This window comes from Eleutherodactylus coqui, chromosome 5, assembly GCF_035609145.1.
Source record: "Eleutherodactylus coqui strain aEleCoq1 chromosome 5, aEleCoq1.hap1, whole genome shotgun sequence".
Lineage (NCBI taxonomy): Eukaryota > Metazoa > Chordata > Amphibia > Anura > Eleutherodactylidae > Eleutherodactylus > Eleutherodactylus coqui.
This window is the reverse complement of record NC_089841.1, coordinates 131494943-131522803: the sequence shown is the minus strand read 5'-3', so window position 1 is coordinate 131522803 and position 27861 is coordinate 131494943. Positions and strand designations below refer to the sequence as shown.

General features: G+C 47.0%; 1 protein-coding gene across 1 annotated transcript; it reads right to left on the bottom strand.

Annotated features, from left to right (window-relative positions):
• Window positions 1–11: 11 nt before the first annotated feature.
• Window positions 12–22456, bottom strand: MINAR2 (membrane integral NOTCH2 associated receptor 2). The gene is made up of 3 exons (XM_066604901.1): window positions 22331–22456; window positions 12642–12884; window positions 12–191 (listed from the first exon to the last, which is right to left on the bottom strand). The coding sequence occupies exons 1-3, from the start codon at window positions 22454–22456 to the stop codon at window positions 12–14; spliced, it is 549 nt and encodes a 182-aa protein (XP_066460998.1).
• Window positions 22457–27861: the final 5405 nt, after the last annotated feature.

Below are 27861 nucleotides of genomic sequence, written 5' to 3'. Positions count from 1 at the left end.
ACATAAGACTTTTAAGTAAATAAAACAAGAACCATCACTATGGCAATGAGAATGCAAACTATGAGCACCAAAAATGCAAATAGTTTACAGTATTTGGAGTTCTTCTCTTCCTTCTCCTTCTTCTTGAGTAGAGAGTCATAGCCTGGTGTATAAATGTCTTCCAGCCAGTAATGTAAATCATTGGGATTCTCCTGTAAAAATTATAACATTACTTTTGTAGATTTGAAATAACAGTATTTGGACTATTGGTATTTATGAACCGATTTGTTTGCTTTTTCAAATAATAATAATATAAAATAATGAAAATGATAAAATTACACCCATTGCCAAAAAAATCAAGCACATAGAAGGAGCTGTCAGTATTGAATAAAACTTTATCTGTGTGATAGTAACGTTGATATAAGTAAGTGATTACAATATCAGAGCAAAAGGATGATTTATTGCAAAGAACTGAACACTAGAAGGGAGGCTCTAGTGCTCTATTGTACCGCCTCTAGCTTAGATACAATATGTGATACGCGTGGGCATGGAGGCTCTAGTAGCCTGTTGTACCGCCTCTAGTTTGGATACAAGATGTGATACGGGCTGGCATGGAGGCTCTAGTACCCTGTTGGGCGCCTCTAACTTGGGTACAAGATGTGATATGGGCGGACATGGAGGCTATAGTACCCTGTTGGTGTGCCTCTAGTTTGGATGCAAGATGTGATACGGGCGGGAATGGAGGCATACAGGTTCTGTAGGGTATCCTGTAGCATATCGGTTTATATCTGCACTAACTGAGCCTCTAGATCAAGCAAACTTATAGGCATGTCAAGTTTGTGTCCCAAATGGTCCCATACATGTTCAATTGGCAATAAATCTGGCAACCAGTTAGGACATGGAAGTGTGGAAATGTTGTGGAGACATTCCTGTGACATCCTTGTTATGTATGTGGCCAAGCATTATCCTGCCAGAAAATGCCTCTTGGAAGCCCTGCCTTAAGAGACAACTGTGGGTGCAGGATGTCCTGAACATATCGCTGAGCTGTCATTGTCCCTCATACCACTACTAGGGGGGGACTGACTGTCATATGCGATGGACCTCCAGACCATCACACCAGCAGTGGCGTCAGCATTCTGCTCCACAGCAAAGGTAGGATTGATGGGCTCACCTTTAGGTCTCCAGACACAAAGACACCTATCGTCAGTGCCAAAACTAAACCTTGATTCATTACTTAAAATAACCCAGTTCCACTCCATAGCAGCTCAGTTTCATCATTCATGACACCACTGCAAACGGACACAACAGTGGGTGGGTGTCGAAGGAAGTATATGTAATAGGCACTGTGAGACCAAATCTCCTTCAGATAAGCTCCTGGAAATGTTTCTGACAGAAATACAGGCCTATTATGATGGTGCCAGCTGTTTGTGGATGGTGAACAATAAAACAGTTGGAGCTGATCATGCTTATCGGGCAATCAGATGATCCTGATTATCTCTACTGGTGGTCTGTCGAGGGCATTCAGAGCCTGGTTTGTGTGTGTGCTCTTACACATCCACAGGTCCCAAAACCTCTTATAGTCTGGTCAGAACAGCCCAGGTGGTGGGCAGTGCCATCTTAATGCATGGGCCTTAAGAGACACATAGTCTGCAGCAGCACAACAATGCAGTAGAAAAGTAAAAAACTTTTATTCCATGCAGCTATGCTTTGAAATGGAGGAATAAAAGTTTTTTACTTTTCTACTGCATCGTTGTGCTGACGCAGACTATGTGTCTCTTATGGGCTATCTTGGAACTATAGTCCAGGTTCCCTTTTTTGTGGCTTTGAACTGCTCGACCCCGCCCTGTGGGTAATCAGTGAGTGCTGCTTGTGCAACTCTTTTTTTGGGAAATAATGTATGGGCCTGATGGGTGCTTGCCAGGGGGCCCCACCAGCAGTGGATCTTCTATCATATATGATAATGTTGTGTGGACAGATATGAACTTGGCCCCAATGTGTTTATGCCATGTGTGAAGACTTTAATTTTGTCACTTTCTGTTTCACTTTCAAATTACCCATAATTCCTATTGAATTTATCCATAATTTTTATAATAAAAAGAGAAATTTCCCACCAAATGGATGTGTGGATCATCTTGTGAAGTGCAGTACATCGTCTCGTTACTCTCTAGTGTAAAGTAGCCTGGCACTAAGAGATGTCTACAGTGCAAGAGGAAAATGGACTCTAGAGACTTAGACTTCTGGTTCTCTGGTCTAGGTCACCGATTACTAACTCGCTCGTCCTCATGAGTTTTTCTCGACATCATCCCATGCCTGCTGCATCCCCATATAATATCTATTTCCAGGTGAATAACCCCTTAATCATGTTGATTAGTTGTTGCTGCACAGCATGTTTTTAATGTTTCAATACAGATTTTGTTAGAAGTGCCAATAAAATAAATATATGTTTAATTTTATCGACAATTACATTGTTATTCCTGTGAGTAATTGTTGTAGGGGCCACAGTACATTGTTTTGCCTGGGAACCTATAATGCTGTTAAGATGGCATTGGTGGTGGGCAATTCGGCGATATGACCATCCAGCTTCTCACATTCCAATAATGCGCCCCTCTCAAACTCTGTTAACTGAGTGAAATCTCTTTGATTGGATCATAGAGGCGTTTAGTGGTCAACAAGCTCTACACAAGCAGAAGAAGAGTTCCTTTATACTCAAGTAGCCTCTGAGAGCCGTTTTATAGGCCAAGTGTGGAACCATGTTTAGAGTCTCAGGTGACAAGACCGTTCATCTAATCACACCACAACTCTAATCATTTACATGTAATGTAACTGCATGACGAGTTTTGCAGCAAAGGATACCTTCTATGGGCTTGATTTTTTTTTATGACAATGAGTGTATTTTAAGTCACTAAAGCTTAGGTCTATTTCATAAAAGTCCAAAGTAACTTCTAATATTCTTTGTGGTTTATAGCAAGGTATATAATATTCCTTATTATGTACATCTTAGCTGCAGTAGATGCTCTTTCTCAAGACTAAGGGGACCTTCCTGTATACCATTGGTTTTATAGGAAATACACTCATCCTTTTCAAGAAGGTTTGAAACAGCTGAAGTATGTATTCTTGTTATGATGTTTCACAGCAGCAGGGCTCATATGTGGTCTATTTGGTTCATAGATTAGTTATTATTTATTTATCTATGTATGAAATGGGACAATTTTTTTACTGGACTCTATGTTATAATAATACTTTTATGATTTTTTTCACTATATTTTTGGCAAATGCCGGGTTGGAACCATTTATGATTTGGCTCCATATATGTTTGTCTTGTTTTTAAATGTTTTTACTAATGTAATGTCTTTTCTAATAAACCGTGATTTGTTATGACATTTTGGTGTGCACTTGATTTAATGTGTGCCATAAGAATGTTGATTTTGGATTATATCTTTTTCACATGTGAAGCACCTCGGTTTTTGGTATTTTTTGTCTTTAGCGTGAGAGGGAGGAGGAATCTCCTTCAGAAGGAGAGAAACTCACACACACTCATGGCCGCTGAAGCTAATTGTAAGTGACTAGAGTTGAGCGAACATACTCTGCCGAGCTTGATGCTTGTTCAAGTATTAGCGTACTCGATGGTGCTCGTTACTCAAACGAGCATCAAATTGGATGGAAAGAAGCCCGTGTACATATACTCTAATGCTATACACTTTGTGTGTGCAGTATATGGAGCCATCAGAGCAGCAGTCTTCACACACCAGCTTAGGAAAAAATGGAAAATTAGAGATAGAGTTTGAAGGGAAAAACTGGTGAATAATGTAGGATACAAGTCATACAATGACCAGAAAACAAGTATTATTCCTCATGTACACACACAGACGCTTCTTAAAGGTTATCTGAAAATGTGGGTGTGCTTTAAGCATTAGGGATCAGTTAATCATTAGAGATGAGTGAACGTACTCGTCCGAGCTTGATACTCGTTTGAGTATTAGCGTGTTCGAGATGCTCGTTACTAGAGGCGAGCACCACGCGATGTTCGAGTTACTTTCACTTTCATCTCTGAGACGTTAGCGCGCTTTTCTGGCCAATAGAAAGACAGGGAAGGCATTACAACTTCCCCCTGCGACGTTCAAGCTCTATACCACCCCTCTGCAGTGAGTGGCTGGCGAGATCAGGTGTCACCCGAGTATATAAATCGGCCCCTCCCGCAGCTCGCCACAGATGCGTTCTGACAGAGATCAGGGAAAGTGCTGTCTTGCTGGAGTTGCTATAGGGAGAGTGTTAGGAGTATTTTAGGCTTCAAGAACCCCAACGGTCCTTCTTAGGGCCACATCTAACCGTGTGCAGTAGTGTGGAGGCTGCTTTTTGCAGTGTTGCACTTTTTTTTTTTTTTGTATATCGGCCGTGCAGAGCATTGCGCCCTGCAGTAATTATACATAGTCCAGGGCCAGTAGTGGTGGTGAGGCAGGGACAGAAGACATAGTTATTGAATATAGGCAGTGGGCCTTTCCAAAAACATTTGGGAAAAAAAATCTATTTGGGCTGCCTGTGACTGTCCTCAGTGTACTGGGTCTGTGCTGGGGGTAGTTGTCCTAATTCATATGCAGCCAGCTAAGTGTTACAGCAGGTTTGCGCAAAATCTTTTCCTGGCTCTGTGTTGGCTGTTACATCACCGCTGTATTCCAGTCCACAGTGCAACAGTCTGCAGTTATTTTACATACTCCAGGGCCAGTAGTGGTGACGCAGAGAGAGAAGACATATACAGTGTATATAGGCAGTGGGCCTTTCCAAAAACATTTGGGAAAAAAAATCTATTTGGGCTGCCTGTGACTGTCCTCAGTGTACTGGGTCTGTGCTGGGGGTAGTTGTCCTAATTCATACGCAGCCAGCTAAGTGTTACAGCAGGCTTGCGCAAAATTATTTCCTGGCTCTGCTGTGCGTTCCGTAAGCGAAGTCAGCCTCTAACCACAGGCCAATAAGCGGCACATTTAATTACAGCGTTCTGTTTCTGCACTACTGGTAATACACCATACTGAGGGGTAGGGGTAGGCCTAGAGGACGTGGGCGCGGGCGAGGACGCGGAGGCCCAAGTCAGGGTGTGGGCATAGGCCGAGCTCCTGATCTAGGTGTATCGCAGCCGACTGCTGCGGGATTAGGAGAGAGGTATGTTTCTGGCGTCCCCACATTCATCTCACAATTAATGGGTCCACGCGGTAGACCTTTATTAGAAAATGAGCAGTGTGAGCAGGTCCTGTCGTGGATGGCAGAAAGTGCATCCAGCAATCTATCGAACACCCAGAGTTCTGCGCCGTCCACTGCTGCAACTCTGAATCCTCTGGCTGCTGCTCCTCCTTCCTCCCAGCCTCCTCACTCCATTACAATGACACATTCTGAGGAGCAGGCAGACTCCCAGGAACTGTTCCCGGGCCCCTGCCCAGAATGGGCAGCAAGGGTTCCGAATCCTCTCCCACTGGAGGAGTTTGTCGTGACCGATGCCCAACCTTTGGAAAGTTCCCGGGGTCCGGGGGATGAGGCTGGGGACTTCCGGCAACTGTCTCAAGACCTTTCAGTGGGTGAGGAGGACGATGACGATGAGACACAGTTGTCTATCAGTGAGGTAGTAGTAAGGGCAGTAAGTCCAAGGGAGGAGCGCACAGAGGATTCGGAGGAAGAGCAGCAGGACGATGAGGTGACTGACCCCACCTGGTTTGCTATGCCTACTGAGGACAGGTCTTCAGAGCGGGAGGCAAGGGTAGCAGCAGGGCAGGTTGCAAGAGGCAGTGCAGTGTCCAGGGGTAGAGGCAGGGCCAGACCGAATAATCCACCAACTGTTTCCCAAAGCGCCCCCTCGCGCCATGCCACCCTGCAGAGGCCGAAGTGCTCAAAGGTCTGGCAGTTTTTCACTGAGAGTGCAGACGACCGACGAACAGTGGTGTGCAACCTGTGTCGCGCCAAGATCAGCCGGGGAGCCACCACCACCAGCCTCACCACCACCAGCATGCGCAGACATATGATGGCCAAGCACCCCACAAGGTGGGACGAAGGCCGTTCACCGCCTCCGGTTTGCACCGCTGCCTCTCCCCCTGTGCCCCAACCTGCCACTGAGATCCAACCCCCCTCTCAGGACACAGGCACTACCATCTCCTAGCCTACACCCACACCCTCACCTCCGCTGTCCTCGGCCCCATCCAGCAATGTCTGTCAGCGCACCATCCAGCCGTCATTAGCGCAAGTGTTGGAGCGCAAGCGCAAGTACACCGCCACGCACCCGCACGCTCAAGCGTTAAACGTGCACATAGCCAAATTTATCAGCCTGGAGATGCTGCCGTATAGGGTTGTGGAAACGGAGGCTTTCAAAAGTATGATGACGGCGGCGGCCCCGCGCTACTCAGTTCCCAGTCGCCACTACTTATTCCGATGTGCCGTCCCAGCCCTGCATGACCACGTCTCCCGCAACATTGTACGCGACCTCACCAACGCGGTTACTCCCAAGGTCCACTTAACAACAGACATGTGGACAAGCACAGGGCCACTATATCTCCCTGACGGCACATTGGGTGAATTTAGTGGAGGCTGGGACAGAGTCAGAGCCTGGGACCGCTCACGTCCTACCCACCCCCAAAATTGCGGGCCCCAGCTCGGTGGTGGTATCTGCGGCAGTGTATGCTTCCTCCACTAAACCACCCTCCTCCTCCTCCGCAACCTCTGTCTCGCAATCAAGATGTGTCAGCAGCAGCACGTCGGCAGCAGTCGGTGTCGCGCGGCGTGGCAGCACAGCGGTGGGCAAGCGTCAGCAGGCCGTGCTGAAACTACTCAGCTTAGGAGATAAGAGGCACATGGCCCACGAACTGCTGCAGGGTCTGACAGAGCAGACCGACCACTGGCTTGCGCCGCTGAGCCTCCAACCGGGCATGGTCGTGTGTGACAACGGCCGTAACCTGGTGGCGGCTCTGCAGCTCGGCAGCCTCACGCACGTGCCATGCCTGGCCCACGTCTTTAATTTGGTGGTTCAGCGCTTTCTGAAAAGCTACCCACGCTTGTCAGACCTGCTCGGAAAGGTGCGACGGCTCTGCGCACATTTCCGCGAGTTCCACACGGACGCTGCCACCCTGCGCACCCTGCAACATCGGTTTAATCTGCCAGTGCACCGACTGCTGTGCGACGTGCCCACACGGTGGAACTCTATGCTCCACATGTTGGCCAGGCTCTATGAGCAGTGTAGAGCTATAGTGGAATACCAACTCCAACATGGGCGGCGCAGTGGGAGTCAGCCTCCTCAATTCTTTACAGAAGAGTGGGCCTGGTTGGCAGACATCTGCCAGGTTCTTGGAAACTCTGAGGAGTCTACCCAGATGGTGAGCGGCGATGCTGCAATCATTAGCGTCACCATTCCTCTGCTATGCCTCTTGAGAAGTTCCCTGCAAAGCATAAAGGCAGACGCTTTGCGCTCGGAAACAGAGGCGGGGGAAGACAGTATGTCGCTGGATAGTCCGAGCACCCTCCTGTCTATATCTCAGCGCGTTGAGGAGGAGGAGGAGCATGAGGAGGATGAGGAGGAGGGGGAAGAGACAGCTTGGCCCACTGCTGAGGGTACCCATGCTGCTTGCCTGTCATCCTTTCAGCATGTATGGCCTGAGAAGGAGGATCCTGAAAGTAATCTTCCTAGTGAGGACACCCATGTGTTGCGTACAGGTACCCTGGCACACATGGCTGACTTCATGTTAGGATGCCTTTCTCGTGACCCTCGCGTTACACGCATTCTGGCCACTACGGATTACTGGATGTACACACTGCTCGACCCACGGTATAAGGAGAACCTTTCCACTCTCATACCCGAAGAGGAAAGGGGTTCGAGAGTGATGCTATACCACAGGACCCTGGCGGACAAACTGATGGTAAAATTCCCATCCGACAGCGCTAGTGGCCGAAGGCGCAGTTCCGAGGGCCAGGTAGCAGGGGAGGCACAGAGATCAGGCAGCATGTACAGCACAGGCAGGGAAACACTCTCTAAGGCCTTTGACAGCTTTCTGGCTCCCCAGCAAGACTGTGTCACCGCTCCCCAGTCAAGGCTGAGTCTGCGGGAGCACTGTAAAAGGATAGTGAGGGAATACGTAGCCGATCGCACGACCGTCCTCCGTGACGCCTCTGCCCCCTACAACTACTGGGTGTCGAAGCTGGACACGTGGCCTGAACTCGCGCTGTATGCCCTGGAGGTGCTTGCTTGTCCTGCGGCTAGCGTCTTGTCAGAGAGGGTGTTTAGTGCGGCTGGGGGATTTATCACAGATAAGCGTACCCGCCTGTCAACCGACAGTGCCGACAGGCTTACACTCATCAAGATGAACAAAGCCTGGATTTCCCCAGACTTCTCTTCTCCACCAGCGGACAGCAGTGATACCTAAACAATACGTAGGCTGCACCCGCGGATGGAAGCATTGTTCTCTATCACCATCAAAAACGGGGACCTTTTAGCTTCATCAATCTGTGTCTAATATTCATCCTCCTCCTCCTGCTCCTCCTCCTGAAACCTGACGTAATCACGCCGAACAGGCAATTTTTCTTAGGCCCACTAGGCTCAGTCATATAATTTTTGTAAACAATTTTTATACGTTTCAATGCTCATTAAAGCGTTGAAACTTTCACCTGAACCAATTTTTATTTTAACTGGGCTGCCTCCAGGCCTAGTTACAAATTAAGCCACATTAACCAAAGCAATTAATGGGTTTCACCTGCCCTCTTGGTTGGGCATGGGCAATTTTTCTGACGTACATTAGTACTGTTGGTACACCAATTTTTTTGGGCCCTCGCCTACGGTGTAATCCAATTAATTTTTTGCCCACCTGCATTAAAGCTGATGTTACATCAGCTGTGTTGGGCACTGCAATGGGATATATTTATGTACCGCCGGTGGGTTCCAGGGAGCCACCCCTACTGTGGGTCCACAGGGAGTTGTAACTGCATGTGTCTACTTCTAAAGAACCCCAGTCTGACTGGGGCATGCAGTGTGGGCCGAAGCCCACCTGCATTTAAGCGGACGTTACCTCAGCTGTGATGGGCACTGCAATGGGATACATTTATGTACAGCCGGTGGGTTCCAGGGAGCCACCCATGCTGTGGGTGCACACGGAATTCCCATTGTGGAGTTGTACCTGCCTGTGACTATTTATAAAAAAACGCGGTCTGACTGGGGCATCCAGACACCTTGACAGAATGAATAGTGTGTGGCACATAGGTTCCCCATTGCTATGCCCACGTGTGCAGCTCCTGATGGAGGTGGCACAGGATTGGATTTCTCATTGCTTCTGTACAGCATTGTGGGCTATCGCCCCGCCCCTTTAAAAGAGGGTCGCTGCCTAGCCGTGCCAACCCTCTGCAGTGTGTGCCTGCGGTTCCTCCTCATGGCAGACGCACTTATAAAAAGACATGAGGGTGGTGTGGCATGAGTGCAGCTGAAGGCTGCGCAGGGACACTTTGGTGTGCGCTGTGGACACTGGGTCGTGCGGGGGGGGGGGGGTTGGGCAGCATGTAACCCAGGAGAAGTGGCAGCGGAGTGTCATGCAGGCAGTGATTGTGCTTTGTTGGAGGTAGTGTGGTGCTTAGCTAAGGTATGCATTGCTAATGAGGGCTTTTCAGAAGTAAAAGTTGTTGGGAGGGGGGGGGGCACTCTTGCCGCTATTGTGGCTTAATAGTGGGACCTGGGAACTTGAGATGCAGCCCAACATGTAGCCCCTCGCCTGCCCTATCCGTTGCTGTGTCGTTCCCATCACTTTCTTGAATTGCCCAGATTTTCACAAATGAAAACCTTAGCGAGCATCGGCGATATACAAAAATGCTCGGGTCGCCCATTGACTTCAATGGGGTTCGTTACTCGAAACGAACCCTCGAGCATCGCGATAATTTCGTCCCGAGTAACGAGCACCCGAGCATTTTGGTGCTCGCTCATCTCTATTAAAGGGGTTGTCCCGCGCCGAAACGGGTTTTTTTTTTTTTCAACCCCCCCCCCGTTCGGCGCGAGACAACCCCGATGCAGGGAGGTAAAGAAAGCTCACCGGAGCGCTTACCTTAATCCCCGCGCTCCGGTGACTTCTCTACTCACCGCTGAAGATGGCCTCTTCCTCCGTGGACCGCAGCTCTTCTGTGCGGTCCACTGCCGATTCCAGCCTCCTGATTGGCTGGAATCGGCACGTGACGGGGCGGAGCTACACGGAGCTACACGGAGCCCCATAGAAGACTGCAGAAGACCCGGACTGCGCAAGCGCGGCTAATTTGGCCATCGGAGGCCAAAAATTAGTCGGCTCCATGGAGACGAGGACGCTAGCAACGGAGCAGGTAAGTATAAAACTTTTTATAACTTCTGTATGGCTCATAATTAATGCACAATGTACATTACAAAGTGCATTATTATGGCCATACAGAAGTGTATAGACCCACTTGCTGCCTCGGGACAACCCCTTTAATCATCCTTTGTGATGGAATCAAACATTGGTTTTTATGTTCTATACACGTTTAAACGTAAACCATAAACTTAAGGGGAAACAGAGTGTGAACAGGTCCTCAGGTATGTTATATGGTGAAGCACAGTGAAAACATCAAAGGGATAAATTAAAGGGTTATTCCGGAGATGGGACATTTTTTTCAAGTTTTTATCCACTCACTAAGGGTGGCTTCACACGAGCGTGTTTTTGTGTGTACATAGTTGTGTACATATGTGAGCACCTCTATACGAGCAAAGACACGCTTGTATGTAGCTGCATGCATTGTTTTCAATGGAGCCGTGGCTGCTGCCGGCGGCTCTATTGAAGACAATGGTCTGCCGCCACCCCTGAATTGTTTTTCATGGAAAGGCTTTACATATAAGCTCTTCCCTGAAAAACACTAATTTTAGTGTAAAAAAAAACAAAAACTTACCTGTCCGCCGCTGCCGTGACCCCCTCGGGATGAAGAAAACATCTACCGCATGGGGCAGATGTTTCCTTCATCCCGGCTAGTGAAAAGAATTCCCTGCTGCTGCACTTGCCACATCTATGACAGATGCAGCAAAGGAATTCTTCAATCGGTACCGCAGCTGTCACACATGACAGCTGCGGTAGAGGATCCTGCTGCCAGCATCCTGTCATTGGATTTCAGAGAAGGGCTTTAAATATAAGCCCTTCCCTGAAAAGCCAGTTAAAGTAATGTAAAAAAATAGATACTCACCTTCCTTCAGCTGTCGGGGCTCAGCATGCAGCAGATGTATTCTTTATCCCCGCGGGGGACACAGCAGCGGTGGACAAGTAACATTTTAAAAAAAATTTTTACACTAAAATTGTTGTTTTTCAGGAAAGGGCTTATATGTAAAGCCCTTCCATGAAAAACAATTCAGGGGTGTCGGCAGACCATTGTCTTCAATGGAGCTTCCGGCAGCAGCAGTGGCTCCATTGACAACGATGCACGCGTTCACTATGGTGCACACATGTCCTATCTTTGCAGGCACATGCTTGTAAAGAACGGACATGTGAACACACTGTAGAGAATCCATTGGGGCTAATAGACGTGTGTTTTTGTGCACGTATGTACGCACAAAAACACGCTTGTGTGAAGCCACCCTAAATGGTTAAAAAATGATAGATTAGTGGTGGTTTGACTGCTGGAACCCCCATTGATCCCAAAAATAAGGGGTCATGCTTTCCCATTCCTCTTCACTTACAAGTGGCTTCCCCCATCCAAAGTGATGTCGTTGAATGCAGCCAACACTCAACTTATTTGAATGCAGTGACAGAAATAGCCCAGCAGTTTGTACTCAGCTATCTCCAGCAGTCCCATTGATAATGAATGGAGAAGCATTGCGCATCCACGAGTGGCATTGAGCTCGCAGTGAGGAGGAACGGGCAAATGAGACTAGCTGCAAGAACCCCGTTAATCTATCTGTTTTCACCCATTCAATGGATGGGTGAAAACTTAAAAAAAACATCCTATCTCTGAAATACCCCTTTACATTTCTCATTATTGAATTGTGCCAATTAAGACAAGGGATCTAAATTAAATATATGTATATACATATATCTTTATTGAAAACCATATAATGCATGCTCAAAAAAATTCAATGCAGATAAATAGAAATCTATGCAATTTGTTCACAGTGCGTCACTGCGGGGACCCTAAAGAACAGCTGCAACCTGTGTAGGAATTCAGCAGCAAGTGTCTAATTCCTCTGCAACTCCATCACAGGGAAAATGAAAGTTAATGGGCTGTCCCACAGACACGTCAAGTCCCCCAGAGTGACAGAAATTTTCTGTAGTTGCTCTGTGCTCTGGCTAATCTTAAATGGGGTACTTACTCCTGTATTAACAGGGAAAGCAGTTTTCGTAACCAGACAAGTCTTTGGAGGGGTAGTACATAGATATAAAGTCATCCGCTGTCTACTGCTGGGACCCCCACCCATACCAACAATGGGGATTCCAAAGGTCCCTGTATGAATAGATCAGAGGTTGCACAATGCACATTCTCCATTCATTTCAATGGGAGCTCCTGAGGTTGAGCACTCCCACTGGTTGGACCACCACCTTTGATAAAGTTATCCACTATCTTGTGGATAGGGGATAACTTTATAACTTAGCACAACATGTCTGAATGGTAAAACTCTAAACCTTTCACAGATTATATATTTCGGTGATCTAGCACAGTCTCTAAAAACATACCTTCAAATAAATAGAGAGCCTTGGATTTGGTGACTGACTGTCATAATCCTGAACGGTCCATGCTGGCTGCTTTTTCTTGGTTTCGATCTTCTCTTCCTTTGCTAAATTCATGTACAGCGGGTTGCTTTTAATTGTAGATTTCAGTATCTCTGGAGTGAAGTGATCGACAAGTGTTTTGTCAAGTATTGCTGGACTGACCGTCTTGGACGACTGTGCCGGCTTTTTGACATTGCTTGTGTCTCGCTGTTATAATATAAATAAATTACAGTACATCGGTTATATGTCCTGGCAAAACAATAGGGTATGGTTTAAAAGGTGTTGTAATTGGGCTGCTTTTATTTGTGTTTATGCAACCATATCAATATATAGATTATACTGTGGTAGGTTTATAAAGACGCGAGCATAGGAAATTGAATGCAGGAAAAAACCACATGGTCCATCTAGTCTTCCCTTATACTATTTGTATTTCTCCCTTAGGATAGACCTATGCTTTTTCTAGGCAGCTTGAGCTCATTTATTGTTGATTTTTTAACTATGTCTGCTGGAAGTTTGTTCAAAGCATTTGCTACTCTTTTAGTAAAATACCGTATATACTTGAGTATTAGCCAACCCGAGTATAAGCTGAGTCACTAAGTTTTACAACAAAAACTGGTAAAACTTATTGACTCGAGTATAAGCCTAGCTATACTCGAGTATATACTAGGTAAAGAAAAAATGCAATACTCACTTCCCAGACGGCGTCTGTGTCCCCTGTGCGATGATCTCCCCGGCAGTGCGGCAAGCTGCTTGAGAATTTTCCCCGCTGTCATCTCCCTGCTCGGCTTTGAATTCCCCCGCCGTCAGCGCTGTGTAAGTAAGCGCTGTAATTGGATCGAGCGCCAGCCAATCACAGACGGCGCTCGATAAACCAATCACAGACATTTAGTGATGTCATCCACTTAATGGCTGTGAATGATCGCGCGTCGGCTGTGATTGGCTGGCGCTCGATCTAATCACAGAGCTTACCTACATAGTGCTGATGGCAGGGGAATTCAAAGCTAAGCAGGGAGATGCCAGCAGAGAGAAGTCTCAAGCAGCTTGTCGCACCACCGATGAGACCATCACGTCGGGGACACAGACACAGGTGAGTATTGCAGGTTTGTTGTTTTTTTTTTTTTAACTCACTCAAGTATAAGCAGAGGGGGGCATTTTCAGCATAAAAAATGTGCTGAAAAACTAGGCTTATACTCGAGTATATATGGTACTATTTTCTGACATTGCTTCTGATCTTCCCCAACTAAACTCAGATTGTGCCCCCTTGTTCTAGTGTTTCTTATTTATACCTTTAATATATATAAAACTTTTGATCATGCCCCCCTCTCCCTTCTTTCCTCCAGGCTGCACAAATTAAGTTAAATCTTTCCTGATAAGTTTTGTTCCCGAGATCTTCCACCATTTTTGTAGCCCATTTTTATTTTTGGACTCGTTCTATTTTTTTATTGCCTTTCTGTAGATGAAGTCTCCAGAACTAAACGCAATATTCCAGATGTGGTCTCACTAGAGCTCTATACAGCGGGATCACAATCACCCTCTTTCAACTGTTTATACCTCCAGTTATACAGCCGAGCATTATACTTGCTTTCTTTGCTGCCTGACCGCACTGTGGACTCATTTTAAAGTTCACAGAAATCAAAATCCCTAAATTCTTCTCTTCTGAAGTCCTGGATAACACAGAACAGCCAATATGATACTCAGTCAAGGGTTTCTTCTTCCCAAGTGCATTATTTTACATTTGGAAACACTAATGTCAGAACCTGCAACTCTCGGGGCCGCCGTGCCCACACCACTGGTCCTGCCACCCGGGTTACAGGAGTGCGGCATAGGGGAGCCCCGGTTCTTGTGATCTCCCCAGGCCGCTGTAAGACTGGTCGCCGCCGGGTTGCTAGGGAGGCAGCAGGTGCTTCTCTAGTCACTTGACTACCAGGCTGGCTTCCCTAGTAACTGTCTGTGCAGCAAGACTGGGGGCGTGTCCCCAGCACCTCCCTGATCAGCCCTGCTGCTGTCAGGCTCTCCGCCCCAATCAGCTTCTGGGGCGGGAGCGCTGACAGCATTTAAATATGTGTGTTTTCCTTTCAGCCCTTGCCAGTGTTAGTTTGGTCTTCCAGCTGCACCCGCGTATTGTTTTGACTCCTGTTTGTGACCCCGGCTTTTCTGACTTCTGCTTCTGGACTTGACTATGTTTTGCCTTCCCCTCTGTACTGCGTACCCTCCTGTTGCCGACCCGGATCGCCTGACCATTCTACCGTTTGTTTGTCTTCAGTGTCTGTTTGTCTTCCCGTGTCCCGCTTCCCTAGTGAGGGTAGGGACCGCCGCCCAGTTGTCGCCCTGGTAGTTAGCCCAGGGGGGCAAGTAGGCAGGGACAGGGGTTGCGGGATATCTCAGGGACCCCCATATCCCGGACACTGTCCTGACAGTAACACTGGCCAAAGGCAGGTCAGACCCGTGCATCCGCCCGGCAACTTTGAATCCCTCGATGGAGGCCGTGGCTGCTTTAGCGAACCAGGTCCAGGTCCTTACAAACCTTGTCCAGGACCTAACCGCCCGCATGCAGCTACAGGAACAAGTGGCGGCTGCAGGTCCCATGCAGCCCCCTTTCGCTCCAGGAACAATGTCAGAACCCCGAGCCACGCTTCCGGATTGCTTCTCCGGAGAGAGAGGTCAGTTCTTTGCATTTAGAGAGCTGCAAGCTCTACTTTGATCTCCGACCCCACTCCTCTGGTACTGAATACCAGAAAGTGGGAATTGTAATTACCCGCCTGAGGGGAGAGCCCCAAAATTGGGCTTTCTCGTTACCAGCTGGCTCTCCCGCCCGACTATCCCTTGACGCCTTTTTTTCCGCCTTGGGTCAAATTTATGACGAACCCGACCAGGCTGGCTACGCAGTCTCCAAGCTTCTGGCCCTGCGCCAGGGTTGCAAGATGGCGGAGGACTACTGTTCCCAATTCCGCCAACATTGTACGGAATCCGGGTGGAATGATGCCGCCCTAAAAGACCTATTTTTAACCGGTCTGTCTGAGGGTCTTAAGGACCTACTCGTGGCCCACCCAGAGCCGAGAACCCTGGAGCAAGCCATGACGCTTGCTATTCGGGCCGACCGACGTTTGAGGGCCAGACACGCCGCTCGGACCACTCCACTCCCCACGCTCACTTCTTCTACTGACCGGACTTTCTCACCTCCCACCACCGAGCCCATGGAGCTGGGAGCCATGAACCCCAAGCAACGACGGGAATATCGCCTGAAGAAGAATCTCTGCTTCTACTGTAGGGAGCCGGGTCACCGCATTGCAACCTGCGCTAAGAAGCCATGGCAGGAAAACTTCCGCTCCTAGGCAGTTGTCGGGAGGACTGTCTAGGAGCCAAGGTACTCCCTGTATTGTCCAAAATGTTATTGCCCTGCACCCTAGAATTCCATTCTTTCCACCGTACTGGGCAAGCCTTCGTTGATTCTGGGGCTGCTGCTAATTTTGTTAATTTTAATTTCGTTGCTCATCTGTCCAGGGTTTTGCTACGTTTAGAGACTCCGATTTTTGTCTTAGGAGTGGACTCCACTCCATTGCAAGCAGGGGTTGTTAATCTGGTTACCCCTGAAGTAAGGTTTACTATAGGAGCCCTACACGTTGAAACCTGCACATTTCTGGTGATGAGAGATCTGTCTGTGGACGTCGTCCTAGGTCTCCCCTGGCTCCGGGAGCACAACCCGGTAGTAAATTGGGACACGTTGGAACTGGTAGAGTGGGGTCCCCACTGTGCCAACCACCTTTGTCCAGTGGAGGTGGGAATCTCCACCTGCGAGGGGATTCCCCTACCAGATTACCTCTCCGAGTTTTCAGACGTGTTCTCCAAGCAATTATCTGAAGCTCTGCCCCCTCATAGGGAATGGGACTGTAAAATCGATTTGATTCCTGGGGCCAAACTTCCTAAGGGCCGCATTTATAATGTTACGGTTCCAGAGAGAGAATCCATGAGGGACTATATCCAGGACAGCTTGGCCAAGGGGCACATCCGGCCCTCAGAATCCCCGGTGGGTGCCGGGTTTTTCTTCGTCGAGAAAAAGGATGGGGGTCTCCGGCCCTGTATTGACTATAGAGAGCTAAATAAGATCACAGTCAGAAACCAGTATGCTCTTCCACTCATTCCTGACCTCCTCAACCAGGTCGCTGGTGCCAAATGGTTTTCTAAACTTGATCTCAGGGGAGCATACAACCTCATTTGCATTCGGGAGGGGGATGAGTGAAAAACCGCCTTCAATACGCCCCTCGGTCATTTTGAATACCTAGTTATGCCTTTTGGATTGTGTAACGCCCCCGCCATTTTTCAGGGGTACATGAATTCAGTGTTTCAGGATATCATGGGGGTGTTCGTTGTTGTATATCTAGACGACATTCTGATTTTTTTCCACCGATTTGCCGAGTCACCATACTCATGTTCAGACCGTGCTAGCTCGACTCAGACATAACAAGCTGTTTGCTAAACTCGAGAAATGTGTTTTCGGGGTACAAAGATATCATTCTTAGGGTATATCATCACGCCATGCGACTTCCAGATGGATCCTGGGAAGGTGAAAGCCATCACGGAGTGGGCCCAGCCAGGTTCCTTGAAAGCCCTTCAACGCTTCCTCGGCTTCGCCAACTACTATCGCAAGTTCATTAAAGACTTCTCCGTGGTGGCTAAACCTCTAACGGACCTCACCAGAAAGGGAGCAGATGTGAGTACCTGGTCTTCTGAGGCTCTTAGGGCCTTCGATACCCTAAAGGCGGCGTTCTCTTCTGCGCCCGTCCTAGTACAACCGGATCTGTCCTGCCCTTTTGTGGTGGAGGTAGATGCCTCAGAGTTTGGTGTGGGAGCGGTACTGTCCCAAGGTCCCTCCACACTCACTAACCTTAGACCGTGTGCCTATTTTTCTAGAAAGTTCTCTTCCACTGAACAGAACTACGATATAGGCAACCGGGAATTGCTGGCTATTAAGTGGGCTTTCGAAGAGTGGAGGCATTTTTTGGAAGGAGCTCGTCACCAGATCACGGTACTCACAGACCATAAAAACCTCACCTATTTAGATTCCGCTAAGAGGTTAAATGCCCGGCAAGCCCGCTGGGCCTTGTTTTTCTCTCGGTTCAATTTTGTTGTTACCTATGGACCCGGTTCTAAGAATGTCAAGGCTGATGCCCTGTCTAGGAGTTTTGGTTCTCCGGAACCTTCCGAGTCTGAACCTGAGAGCATTCTCTCCCCTGGGGTGGTCCTCGCTGCTGTCTCCTCCGACCTTTCACCTCTCATACACGCCGCTCAACAATCAGCTCCTGAAGCCCTTCCGGAAGGCAAATTATTTGTCCCGTTGTCACTGAGATTGAAAGTGTTAGAGGAGACACATGCTTCAGTCCTAGCTGGACACCCCGGCATCAGGGGTACTCTAGAGTTAGTATCCAGACTCTATTGGTGGCCGCATATGGCCAAGGATATACGGTTATTTGTGTCCACGTGCCCGGTTTGCGCAAGGGGGAAGAATCTCAGGAGACGTCCTGAGGGTCCTCTTCTTCCCTTGCCCATTCCGTCCAGGCCATGGTCCCATTTGTCCATGGATTTTATTACTGATCTGCCATCCTCGCTGGGGAATACGGTCATTTGGGTAATAGTTGACCGTTTTTCTAAAATGTCACATTTTGTTCCGCTTTGCAAGTTGCCTAACGCCAAACTTCTGTCTGAAATGTTCATCAAGGAGATTGTTCGGCTACATGGAATCCCCGAGGATATTGTGTCAGATAGAGGGGTTCAGTTCGTCGCTCGCTTCTGGCGAGCTTTCTGTAAAAATCTAAATGTTAATTTGTCTTTTTCCTCTGCTTTCCATCCCGAGAGTAACGGACAAACGGAACGGATGAATCAAGAACTTATCCAGTACCTGCGACTTTTTGTCTCTGATAATCAGTATCAGTGGGCCAACTACTTACCTCTCGCCGAATTTGCTATTAACAACCATGTTAACTCGTCGACCCAATTGTCACCTTTTTTTTGTAACTACGGGTTCCATCCCCGGTTCTCGCTTTCTACTCCTTTTGTCTCGAAGAATCCGGCCGCTGACATATCCTCTGAGGAACTGTGCACAGTTTGGGCCCAGGTTCGTAAGAACCTTCAGGGTTCCCAAGAGAAACTGCGTAAATACTCAAATAAAAGATGTACTATCTCTGCACCTTTTGTGGTCGGGGAGCAAGTTTTATTGTCATCCAAGAATCTGAGACTTAAGGTTCCCTCCCTGAAACTTGCTCCTCGGTTCATTGGCCCATTTACTGTTTCGTAGGTTATCAACCCGGTGTCATATAAGTTGTCACTTCCTGACTCCTGGAAGGTCCACAAGGTTTTTCACAAAAGCTTGCTTAAGAAGTATGTGACTCCAGTTCTACCCACCCAGAACCCGCCCCCTCCTTCTCTGGTACAGGGGGAACTGGAGTATGAAGTAGAAAGGCTTGTTGATGCCCGACGGGTTAGAGGTGTGCTGCAGTACCTGGTCCACTGGAGAGGATTTGGCCCTGAGGACAGCACATGGGTCCCTGCCAGGGATGTTCATGCGCCACGCCTTGTCCAGTCATTCCACAGGGCTTTCCCGCTTAAGCCAGCTCCTGGCCATGGGGGTCCGGTGTCCCCCCGTAGAAGGGGGGGTACTGTCAGAACCTGCAACTCTCGGGGCCGCCGTGCCCACACCACCGGTCCTGCCACCCAGGTTACAGGAGTGCGGCATAGGGGAGCCCCGGTTCTTGTGATCTCCCCGGGCCGCTGTAAGACTGGTCGCCGCCGGGTTGCTAGGGAGGCAGCAGGTGCTTCTCTAGTCACTTGACTACCAGGCTGGCTTCCCTAGTAACTGTCTGTGCAGCAAGACTGGGGGCGTGTCCCCAGCACCTCCCTGATCAGCCCTGCTGCTGTCAGGCTCCCCGCCCCAATCAGCTTCTGGGGCGGGAGCGCTGACAGCATTTAAATATGTGTGTTTTCCTTTCAGCCCTTGCCAGTGTTAGTTTGGTCTTCTAGCTGCACCCGCGTATTGTTTTGACTCCTGTTTGTGACCCCGGCTTTTCTGACTTCTGCTTCTGGACTTGACTACGTTTTGCCTTCCCCTCTGTACTGCGTACCCTCCTGTTGCCGACCCGGATTGCCTGACCATTCTACCGTTTGTTGTCTTAGTGTCTGTTTGTCTTCCCGTGTCCCGCTTCCCTAGTGAGGGTAGGGACCGCCGCCCAGTTGTCGCCCTGGGGGTTAGCCCAGGGGGGCAAGTAGGCAGGGACAGGGGTTGCGGGATATCTCAGGGACCTCCATATCCCGGACACTGTCCTGACAACTAAACTGCAATTTCCATTTATCCAGCAAAACTGAAGGCTCATTCACACGGGCGTAAATGCTTTACAGGCCTCATAAATACAATATGTATTCACATGTCCAAAATGTACTTACGCCGGCATATTCAGCCCGCTCCAGCATATTTTTGTGTGTGCAAAACACTGCGTATTTGCAGTGTAAAAGCGCACAAAATTGTGTTCATTTGGTGTATAAATACACAGCAAATATGCAGTTTTCCTTCGTATTTTACGCATGACCATTGACTTCTATGATGGGCTTCTATGATGCGTACTACACACCAAAATAGGACTTGTCATGTATTTCTCTACACGGTCACACATCTTAAGAAAAAATACGCTGATGTGAACAAACCCATTGAAATCAATGGGTTCTATTCACTGCTTATTATGCACATGCAAATATTGCACAAAGGCTACATATTTACCGTAGCACGACCTTTTAGTTTTAACTATCAACTGCTGAACAGGGAACACAGTGAGTTGCATTAAAATGAGGGCCCTCCAAGAGCTGCAGCTCTCACTCAACAGTCACAATTATAAAGTTGTGCTGCAAAAAGTTGCCCTGAACTAACTGAAAAAGTGTGACGATTGAAATATTTGGAATTATACTTTATACTGTCTGGTACTTTGCATTATGAAAGGACCAAGAATGTACATAAAAAGCTCCAAACAAGGATCATAATGTACATAATACAACTATTCAGTCATTTTATTCTCTCTAGTTCATGCAATAGTACATTGCACTTGCTGAAACGTCTTTACTAAAGATGAGCGAACACCAAAATGTTCGGGTTCGCGTTATTCGAAACGAACTTCCCGCGATGTTCGGGTGTTCGTTTCGAATAACGAACCCCATTGAAGTCAATGGGCGACCGGAACATTTTTGTATTTCGCCGATGCTCGCTAAGGTTTTCATGTGTGAAAATCTTGGCAATTCAAGAAAATGATGGGAACGACACAGCAAGTTCTCCTCTGCCACAGCTGTAACAGCTGTGCCAGAGAAGAACGATGTTAGCCCATTGAATTCAATGGAGCCCTCAATACAGCCGACTCCACTGAATGCAATGGGCTGCCGGCGATCGCGGGATGAATTGTCGGAAAGGGGTTAAATATATAAGCCCTTTCCTGCAATTCATCCAGAAATGTGTAAAAATAAAAAATATATATATACTCACCTGGTGCGGGCAGATGGAGTTCAGCGCGGCAGGCTGCAGTTCTCCTGAACTGCTCTGAACAGCTGTGAGTAATATTCAGCAGCCGGGGATTTAAAATCCCCGCCTGCTGAATAAGATGCCTCTGAATGGTCACAGCCTGACCAATCAGAGGCAGCCCTCACTCACCCATTCATGAATTCATGAATGGGTGTGAGTGAGGGCTGGCCTCTGATTGGTCAGGCTGTGACCATTCAGAGGCATCTTATTCAGCAGGCGGGGATTTTAAATCCCCGGCTGCTGAATACTACTCACAGCTGTTCAGAGCAGTTCAGGAGAACTGCAGCCTGCCGCGCTGAACTCCATCTGCCGGCACCAGGTGAGTATATATATATTTTTTATTTTTACACATTTCTGGATGAATTGCAGGAAAGGGCTTATATATTTAACCCCTTTCCGACAATTCATCCCGCGATCGCCGGCAGCCCATTGCATTCAGTGGAGTCGGCTGTATTGCCGGTTCCATTGAATTCAATGGGCAAACATCGTTCTTCTCTGTCACAGCTGTTACAGCTGTGGCAGAGAAGAAGGATTTGTCTTCTATATGTTCTCAATGGGGTTGGCGCTGCTGCCGCCGGCCCCATTGAGCGCATATAGACGAACATCGTGTGGTGTTCGTTACGAATAACGAACATCCCGAACACCCTAATATTCGCCCGAGCATCAAGCTCGGACGAGTACGTTCGCTCATCTCTAGTCTTTACAAATCTTGCAGTAGAACATTGATGACATCATATCACTATCCTATTTTAAAAAGAACGTATGAGACATCATTCTCAGTAATGATAACTTGTATTTTTATTACATTAAGTCTTTTTTGTAATGTCAAAAAATATCTCAGCCATGCAGCGTAAGTATAAGAACATCTCATGATGTATAAGGAGTATGTTGGAATATTTCCTACAATATACGGTATTACTCACTTGTAGCTGAAAATGTCGCAACATGTGTAATGCATATAAATAAAAGAACATACAATGTCCCAAATAGGTCTCATGCATATGTATATAGCTATGCTTTGTCTTTAAAGGCTGAATTATGACCTTTCCTTCCACTGATGCCTTTATATATGACCAGCATTATGTTCATTTCCCATTGCACTCACCTGTAGATAAACTTTGTTGCGCCATTGTCTTGCATGTAAAGCAGCAGCATTTGTCAGTAAACTGTTCACATCCAAACGAAGAAATTTGTCCGGGTGGTTGTTATTTGGCAAGACTGACAGATCCATGTTTATAGCTCATTGCATGAGGCCAACTACACAACCTGCCTACATCTGCTGCAGAATACAGCCTGCATTCATTATTCATAGGAGCTCTGACAGGTGGATGAAACTAATCCCCCCTAGTATAGATTCTACCTAGGATTGTCATTCCCTAGCTGCACTATTTCCTAATGAGGCTATTTCTTCAGCATACAACACATTAGAGGAGAATCTATGTCATGTGAACAAGTTAGCCCATTCCAATAAGTGAATTGCAACCATTAGTAGGTCATAATAGGGGCATTTTGGCCTTGAAGTGCCCAGCAGTGTTGGACTGGTCAACCAGAGAATAAACCAATGGGACTTCGCGCTAACTTCATGATGGTTCAGAACACAGTTGCATAATGGCCTTTGAGAGCAAAAAGGCTTTAACCATCCCTTCCTGTCCAGTAAGGGACCTTTCATATGGGACAAAACAGGCCGCATGACGCACTGTGAGTCGGGGTAAATTCCACACCAAAATTCACAAGCTACTTACCAATTTTTGTATGTGGAATTGAAAATGGCTTAAAACCTGCCCATGGCTCCACATCAAAATCCATAGTTAGACCTACATGTGGAATTCTGCAGCTGTGAATTTGGCTGCATCCTGTGGCGCAATTCCGTCCCATGTGAAAGGTCCCTAAGCCATAATTAATGTTATATCCGAGCTGGATGCCAAACACCTTGTCCGGATTGGATGTAATATGTTGTTGTAAAAGGACAGATATGCACATAATATACTAACATGGAGAATGCAAGATATTTATAATGAAACCAAAAAAAGTGGGGGAACAGGAAATCTGACCCTAACAACTAATGTGATGAGACACTACCTAAAAGTGGAGCACTTGCTCTGATGAGAGCGACTCCATGTCAGGGACCTTGGGTGACCCTGACTCTCCCTATTTGGAAACAGGGATAATGTTTGCTTCATTAAACAACAGATGTAGCATAGATGTTAAACACGCATGCAATGAACCAGATGAAATACCAATGTAGGAAGAGCAATAAGTCAGGAGATAGATGTTAAAACACCCCAAGTATTCTTAAAACCAAACAGACTTCTCTGACAGTAGAACAGGACAGGAGCTGCTGACTTGACCAAAGACACTTTCAGACTAGAAGTATAACTGACGTCCTCAATGAGGAGAAGCTGGAATAAATATGTACAGAAACATATTTCCCAGACGACCAACCCATCCACGCTCCAGCAGAGAAGTACTTTTGTCGGCTTCCAATGCAAAATGATACTGAGCATGCACCAGCATGTGGATCACTTGTGCTGGTGGTGACTCCATGACCTCACCTCAGTCCCTATCCAACACAGCCAGTGAAGTGTGACAATCAGGTCTCCCTGTGCATGCAGCTCTATGGGGAGAGCTGTTGTAGGCTGGAGATGCTTGCAACATGGGCTTTCTTAGCACAAACAGTATAACTACATTGCAAAGCAGTGTGAAAGCAGCTTAGGTCTCTTAAAATTAGGGGCTTTTGAGGGCTCTTGGTATTGGTGCTATGGGGTGGGGATCGTGGCTGGCAATGCTATGATTATACGCACTGTATGGCAGGAAAGTGAGGAGAAAGGGCGAAGCACAATTTTAAGGAAAAGCCCTGGACCTTTGGTCCACTGATTCCACCACTGATAGCAGTGCTGAGGAATGTTAAACCACACTATCCATCATTTATATATTTCCCTTCTTATACTGCAAATTATTATTTGCAGGTAACTAGTAGAAAAAATCCTGGTACCTAAAAAGCTTTTGAGTTCAAGGCTTTTCACAAACACATTAGTTTGGTGCTTTAACTAATAGATGGCTATTCACATGAGGCTGGGCACCCACTGGCGTTTTATTCTCTCTTGTGCTGCGAGAGCAAGTGAAAACACTCGCTTCGCAGCACAAGAAAGACGCCGGGATGAGGCCGGGATATCGGCAGTCTTTTCAGTGCGGCCAGCGGCAGCAGCAGGGAGAATACCGCGGACTTCTGCCACAGCTGTGACAGCTGTGGCAGAAGTGCAGCATGCTATCCCATTGCTTTCAATGGGATCAGCGCTGCTGCCAGTCTCATTGCAAGCAGTGGTTTGTGGCAAACCCCGCAGTATGATTTTCGGGGAAGGGCTTGAAATATAAGCCCTTCCCTGAAAATCATCATTAACTGGTAAAAAAAAAAAATTTACTCACCTCTCCGCCGCTCAGACATGTCCTTCGGCTGGCTCCCCGACACTGCTGTCCAGCACTTTCAGCAGGCGGAGATTTAAAAATCCCCGCCTCCTGAAAGGGTTGTGCTGATTAGCTTAGCCAATTATAGCAAGTGTTTAGCTATTCATTCATTTTTAAATCCCTGCCTGCTGAAAGTGCTGGACAGCAGTGTCGGGGAGCCAGCCGGAGGACATGTCTGAGTGGCTGAGAGGTAAGTAAAAAATTTTTTAACCAGTTATAGATGATTTCAGGGAAGGGCTTATATTTCAAGCCCTTCCCTGAAAATCATACTGTGGGGTTTGCCACAAACCACTGCTTTCAATGGAACCGGCAGCAGCGCGATCCCATTGAAAGCAATGGGATAGCATAGTAGACTTCTGCCACAGCTGTCACAGGTGTGACAGCTATGGCAGAAGTCCGCAGTATTCTCCCTACCTTTTCAATGGGGCTAGCACTGCTGCCGCTGGCCCCATTGAAAAGACTGGCAATATCCTGGCGTCATCCCGTCTTTTTTCTCCCGCTGCGAGGCGAGTGTTTTCACTTGCTCTCGCAGTGCAACAGAGAAAAAAACGCCAGTGGGTGTCAGCCCTAAGGTTGAAGATGGTATATGAACATCCTATTGTGGTGCTGCAGGGGAATTAAACACTGGCTGCCAGATTCCTTTACAGATTACAAGTAATCATGGAAATTTCAGCAGAAGGACACCCTATAATCAGCTTTTTGATGAGGAACTCTTCTAACCCCTTAGTGACTCTCTTCTGCTGGTAATGCTGGCTGTCAGTGCCTGGCTACATAAGGGTCTGAGTGGAAGCCGCTACTCTGATCCCTGTTAAGTGGCCGGTGCTTGTAATTGCGTGCACAGCTCTCATTTAAATCAATGAGACCTGTGCTTGTAAATGCAGGTACAGATCCTGTTGATTTCAATGAGTACTGCGCCTGCAATTACGAGCTTCAGCCACTCCACTGGTCGGGCAGTGGCTTCCACTCAGACTTCGGTGTATCCGGGCACTGACAGCCGATACTGCCCGGAAAACTCCTTTGAGGACCAAGTGATTTTCACTGTCACATTGCAAGAGTCATAATTTGCTGACATAGCTGTATGAGGGCTTGCTTTTTGTGAGACAAGTTGCATTTTTTAATGACACCACTCTGGAGTACATATAATGTATTGTATAACTTTTATGCCATTGTTTTAGGGGGTTTGTTTTCACTGCATTCAACCATGCGTTTTTAAAGAAAAACAATTGACTGCATTCTAAGACAAATAACATTTTTATTTTTCTGGCCACGGAGCTATGTAAAGTTTTTGTTTTTCACAGGAAGAGTTGTAATTTTTATTGGTTTCTTTCTGGGGCACATGTGACTTTTGGATTACTTTGTATTTTGTTTTTTTTCGGGAGGTGAACGAAATACCAATACTGACATTGCTTTTTAAAATTATCTTTAGGGCTAATGCCCATGGCCGGATTTCCGCCGCGCATTGCCCCGCAGCAATTAGGTTCTATTGAGCCTAATAATAGCTAAATGTGCATGCTGTGGAATTCCGCAGTGTGAAATAAACCGCGGGAATATGCGCGGCTGGCTTCCATTGTAGTCAATGGAAGCCGTCCGTCATGCTATACTTTCGCTGTAGTACAGCAAACGTATCGTGTGAATACGCAGTCCACCCACCGCCGGCCGGGTCATCCGACACTGCTGGCGCGTCATCCATTGTACTGCACACGCAAGCCGGCCCTCCATGCAGGACGCGTACAGCGGATCCGGAGTGGTAAGTATTGGGGTTTTGGCAGGCACTGTGGCAGATTCCGCTGCGATATTCCGCTGGCAGAGTCCGTCACGGCCGTGGGCATGAGCCCTTAGAGTGTTCACCACGTGAGATAAATAATAAAATATATTTATTGTTTCGGTTGTTACAATACCCATTATATTTTACAATACCTCTTTATTTTACAAATGTGTTGACATTTTATCCATTTAAAAAGAGGTTTTTATGGGGAAAAATGTGTATTTTTTTAAACTGGATTTTTTTTTTTAATTAAACTTTATTGAACTTTTTATGGCACTATTTTTTGTCCCTCAAGGGAACTTGAAGATGTGATTATGCGATCGCTAGGACAGTACACTGCATTATGTATGTAGTGCCTTCTAATATGTTTATGAGTTGCATAGCAGACATGGAGGCGTTTACCAGGCCTCCGGCTGACATGGGAACCCATTATTACCATGTGATCACATTATGGGGTCCCTTCCCTTACATGTTACAGGTGACCAAGGTTCATTGCAGACTGAAACGCGTCCTCTTAATTTGGCATTTATGTGGTGACGCTGAAGAATAAAGGCTAAGATTTCCATACACAAGCAGCACTTTTTCATTTTTTGAGAATACCTGCTATTGATTGCGGTATGTAAGGGGTTAAACTGCCAGGATCTGAGGTGTCTACATTCCTCGCTTTTACAGCAGGAACCTGACTGTCAGTCGTCAGTCAAACCACCATCTTAAAAAAAATGTATGTGCAGGTTTAAAGCTCATTAGTGAGGTCAGTAAAAAGGTGTATTGAAGTTACTAAAGGGCTAATATGGGAGGATCGTCCAAAACATCCAATAGCTTAAAGGTTAGTGTTCAACTTGCATGAGTTGTGCAATCCATTCTTTAATATGATGCCATTAGCTATATCAAGGAAAAATATTCCTAATGCAATTTACCCCCATTCACTTTTATGGAATAATTTAAAATGTTCCAAATGTGCTTTGCCTCGTTTATTCTTAAGTACTGAAAATTCAGACAGCAGCAAATCTCCAGCTACATCCTTTTAAAAAACTGCCAAACTAAGTTCTTGGCATCCCATTTCATTTATATATTGAGCATTAGACAAAGTCTAAGTGGTTTCCATGTAATGATGCTGTCAATGTCTATAATATGATGACCAGTAGTTTAGAAGGTTATGCCATAATGAGCATCCATATAACCTGCTACATAGACATAATTTTGGTAGCAGTTTCAGCAAAGTAGCTTGTGATATACAGTCTCTGTTCATAAAGTCACAACGATGTGGATGCTTATGGTAACCAGTCCCAGTGATCCATTATGACTTTGGAAACCTCCCCCACCTCCATTGTGCACCCGAAAACAATAACCATACCAAGTTCCCCTTTTCTAACAAACATTATAGTTTAATAAGGTTTTGTTACCTAAAT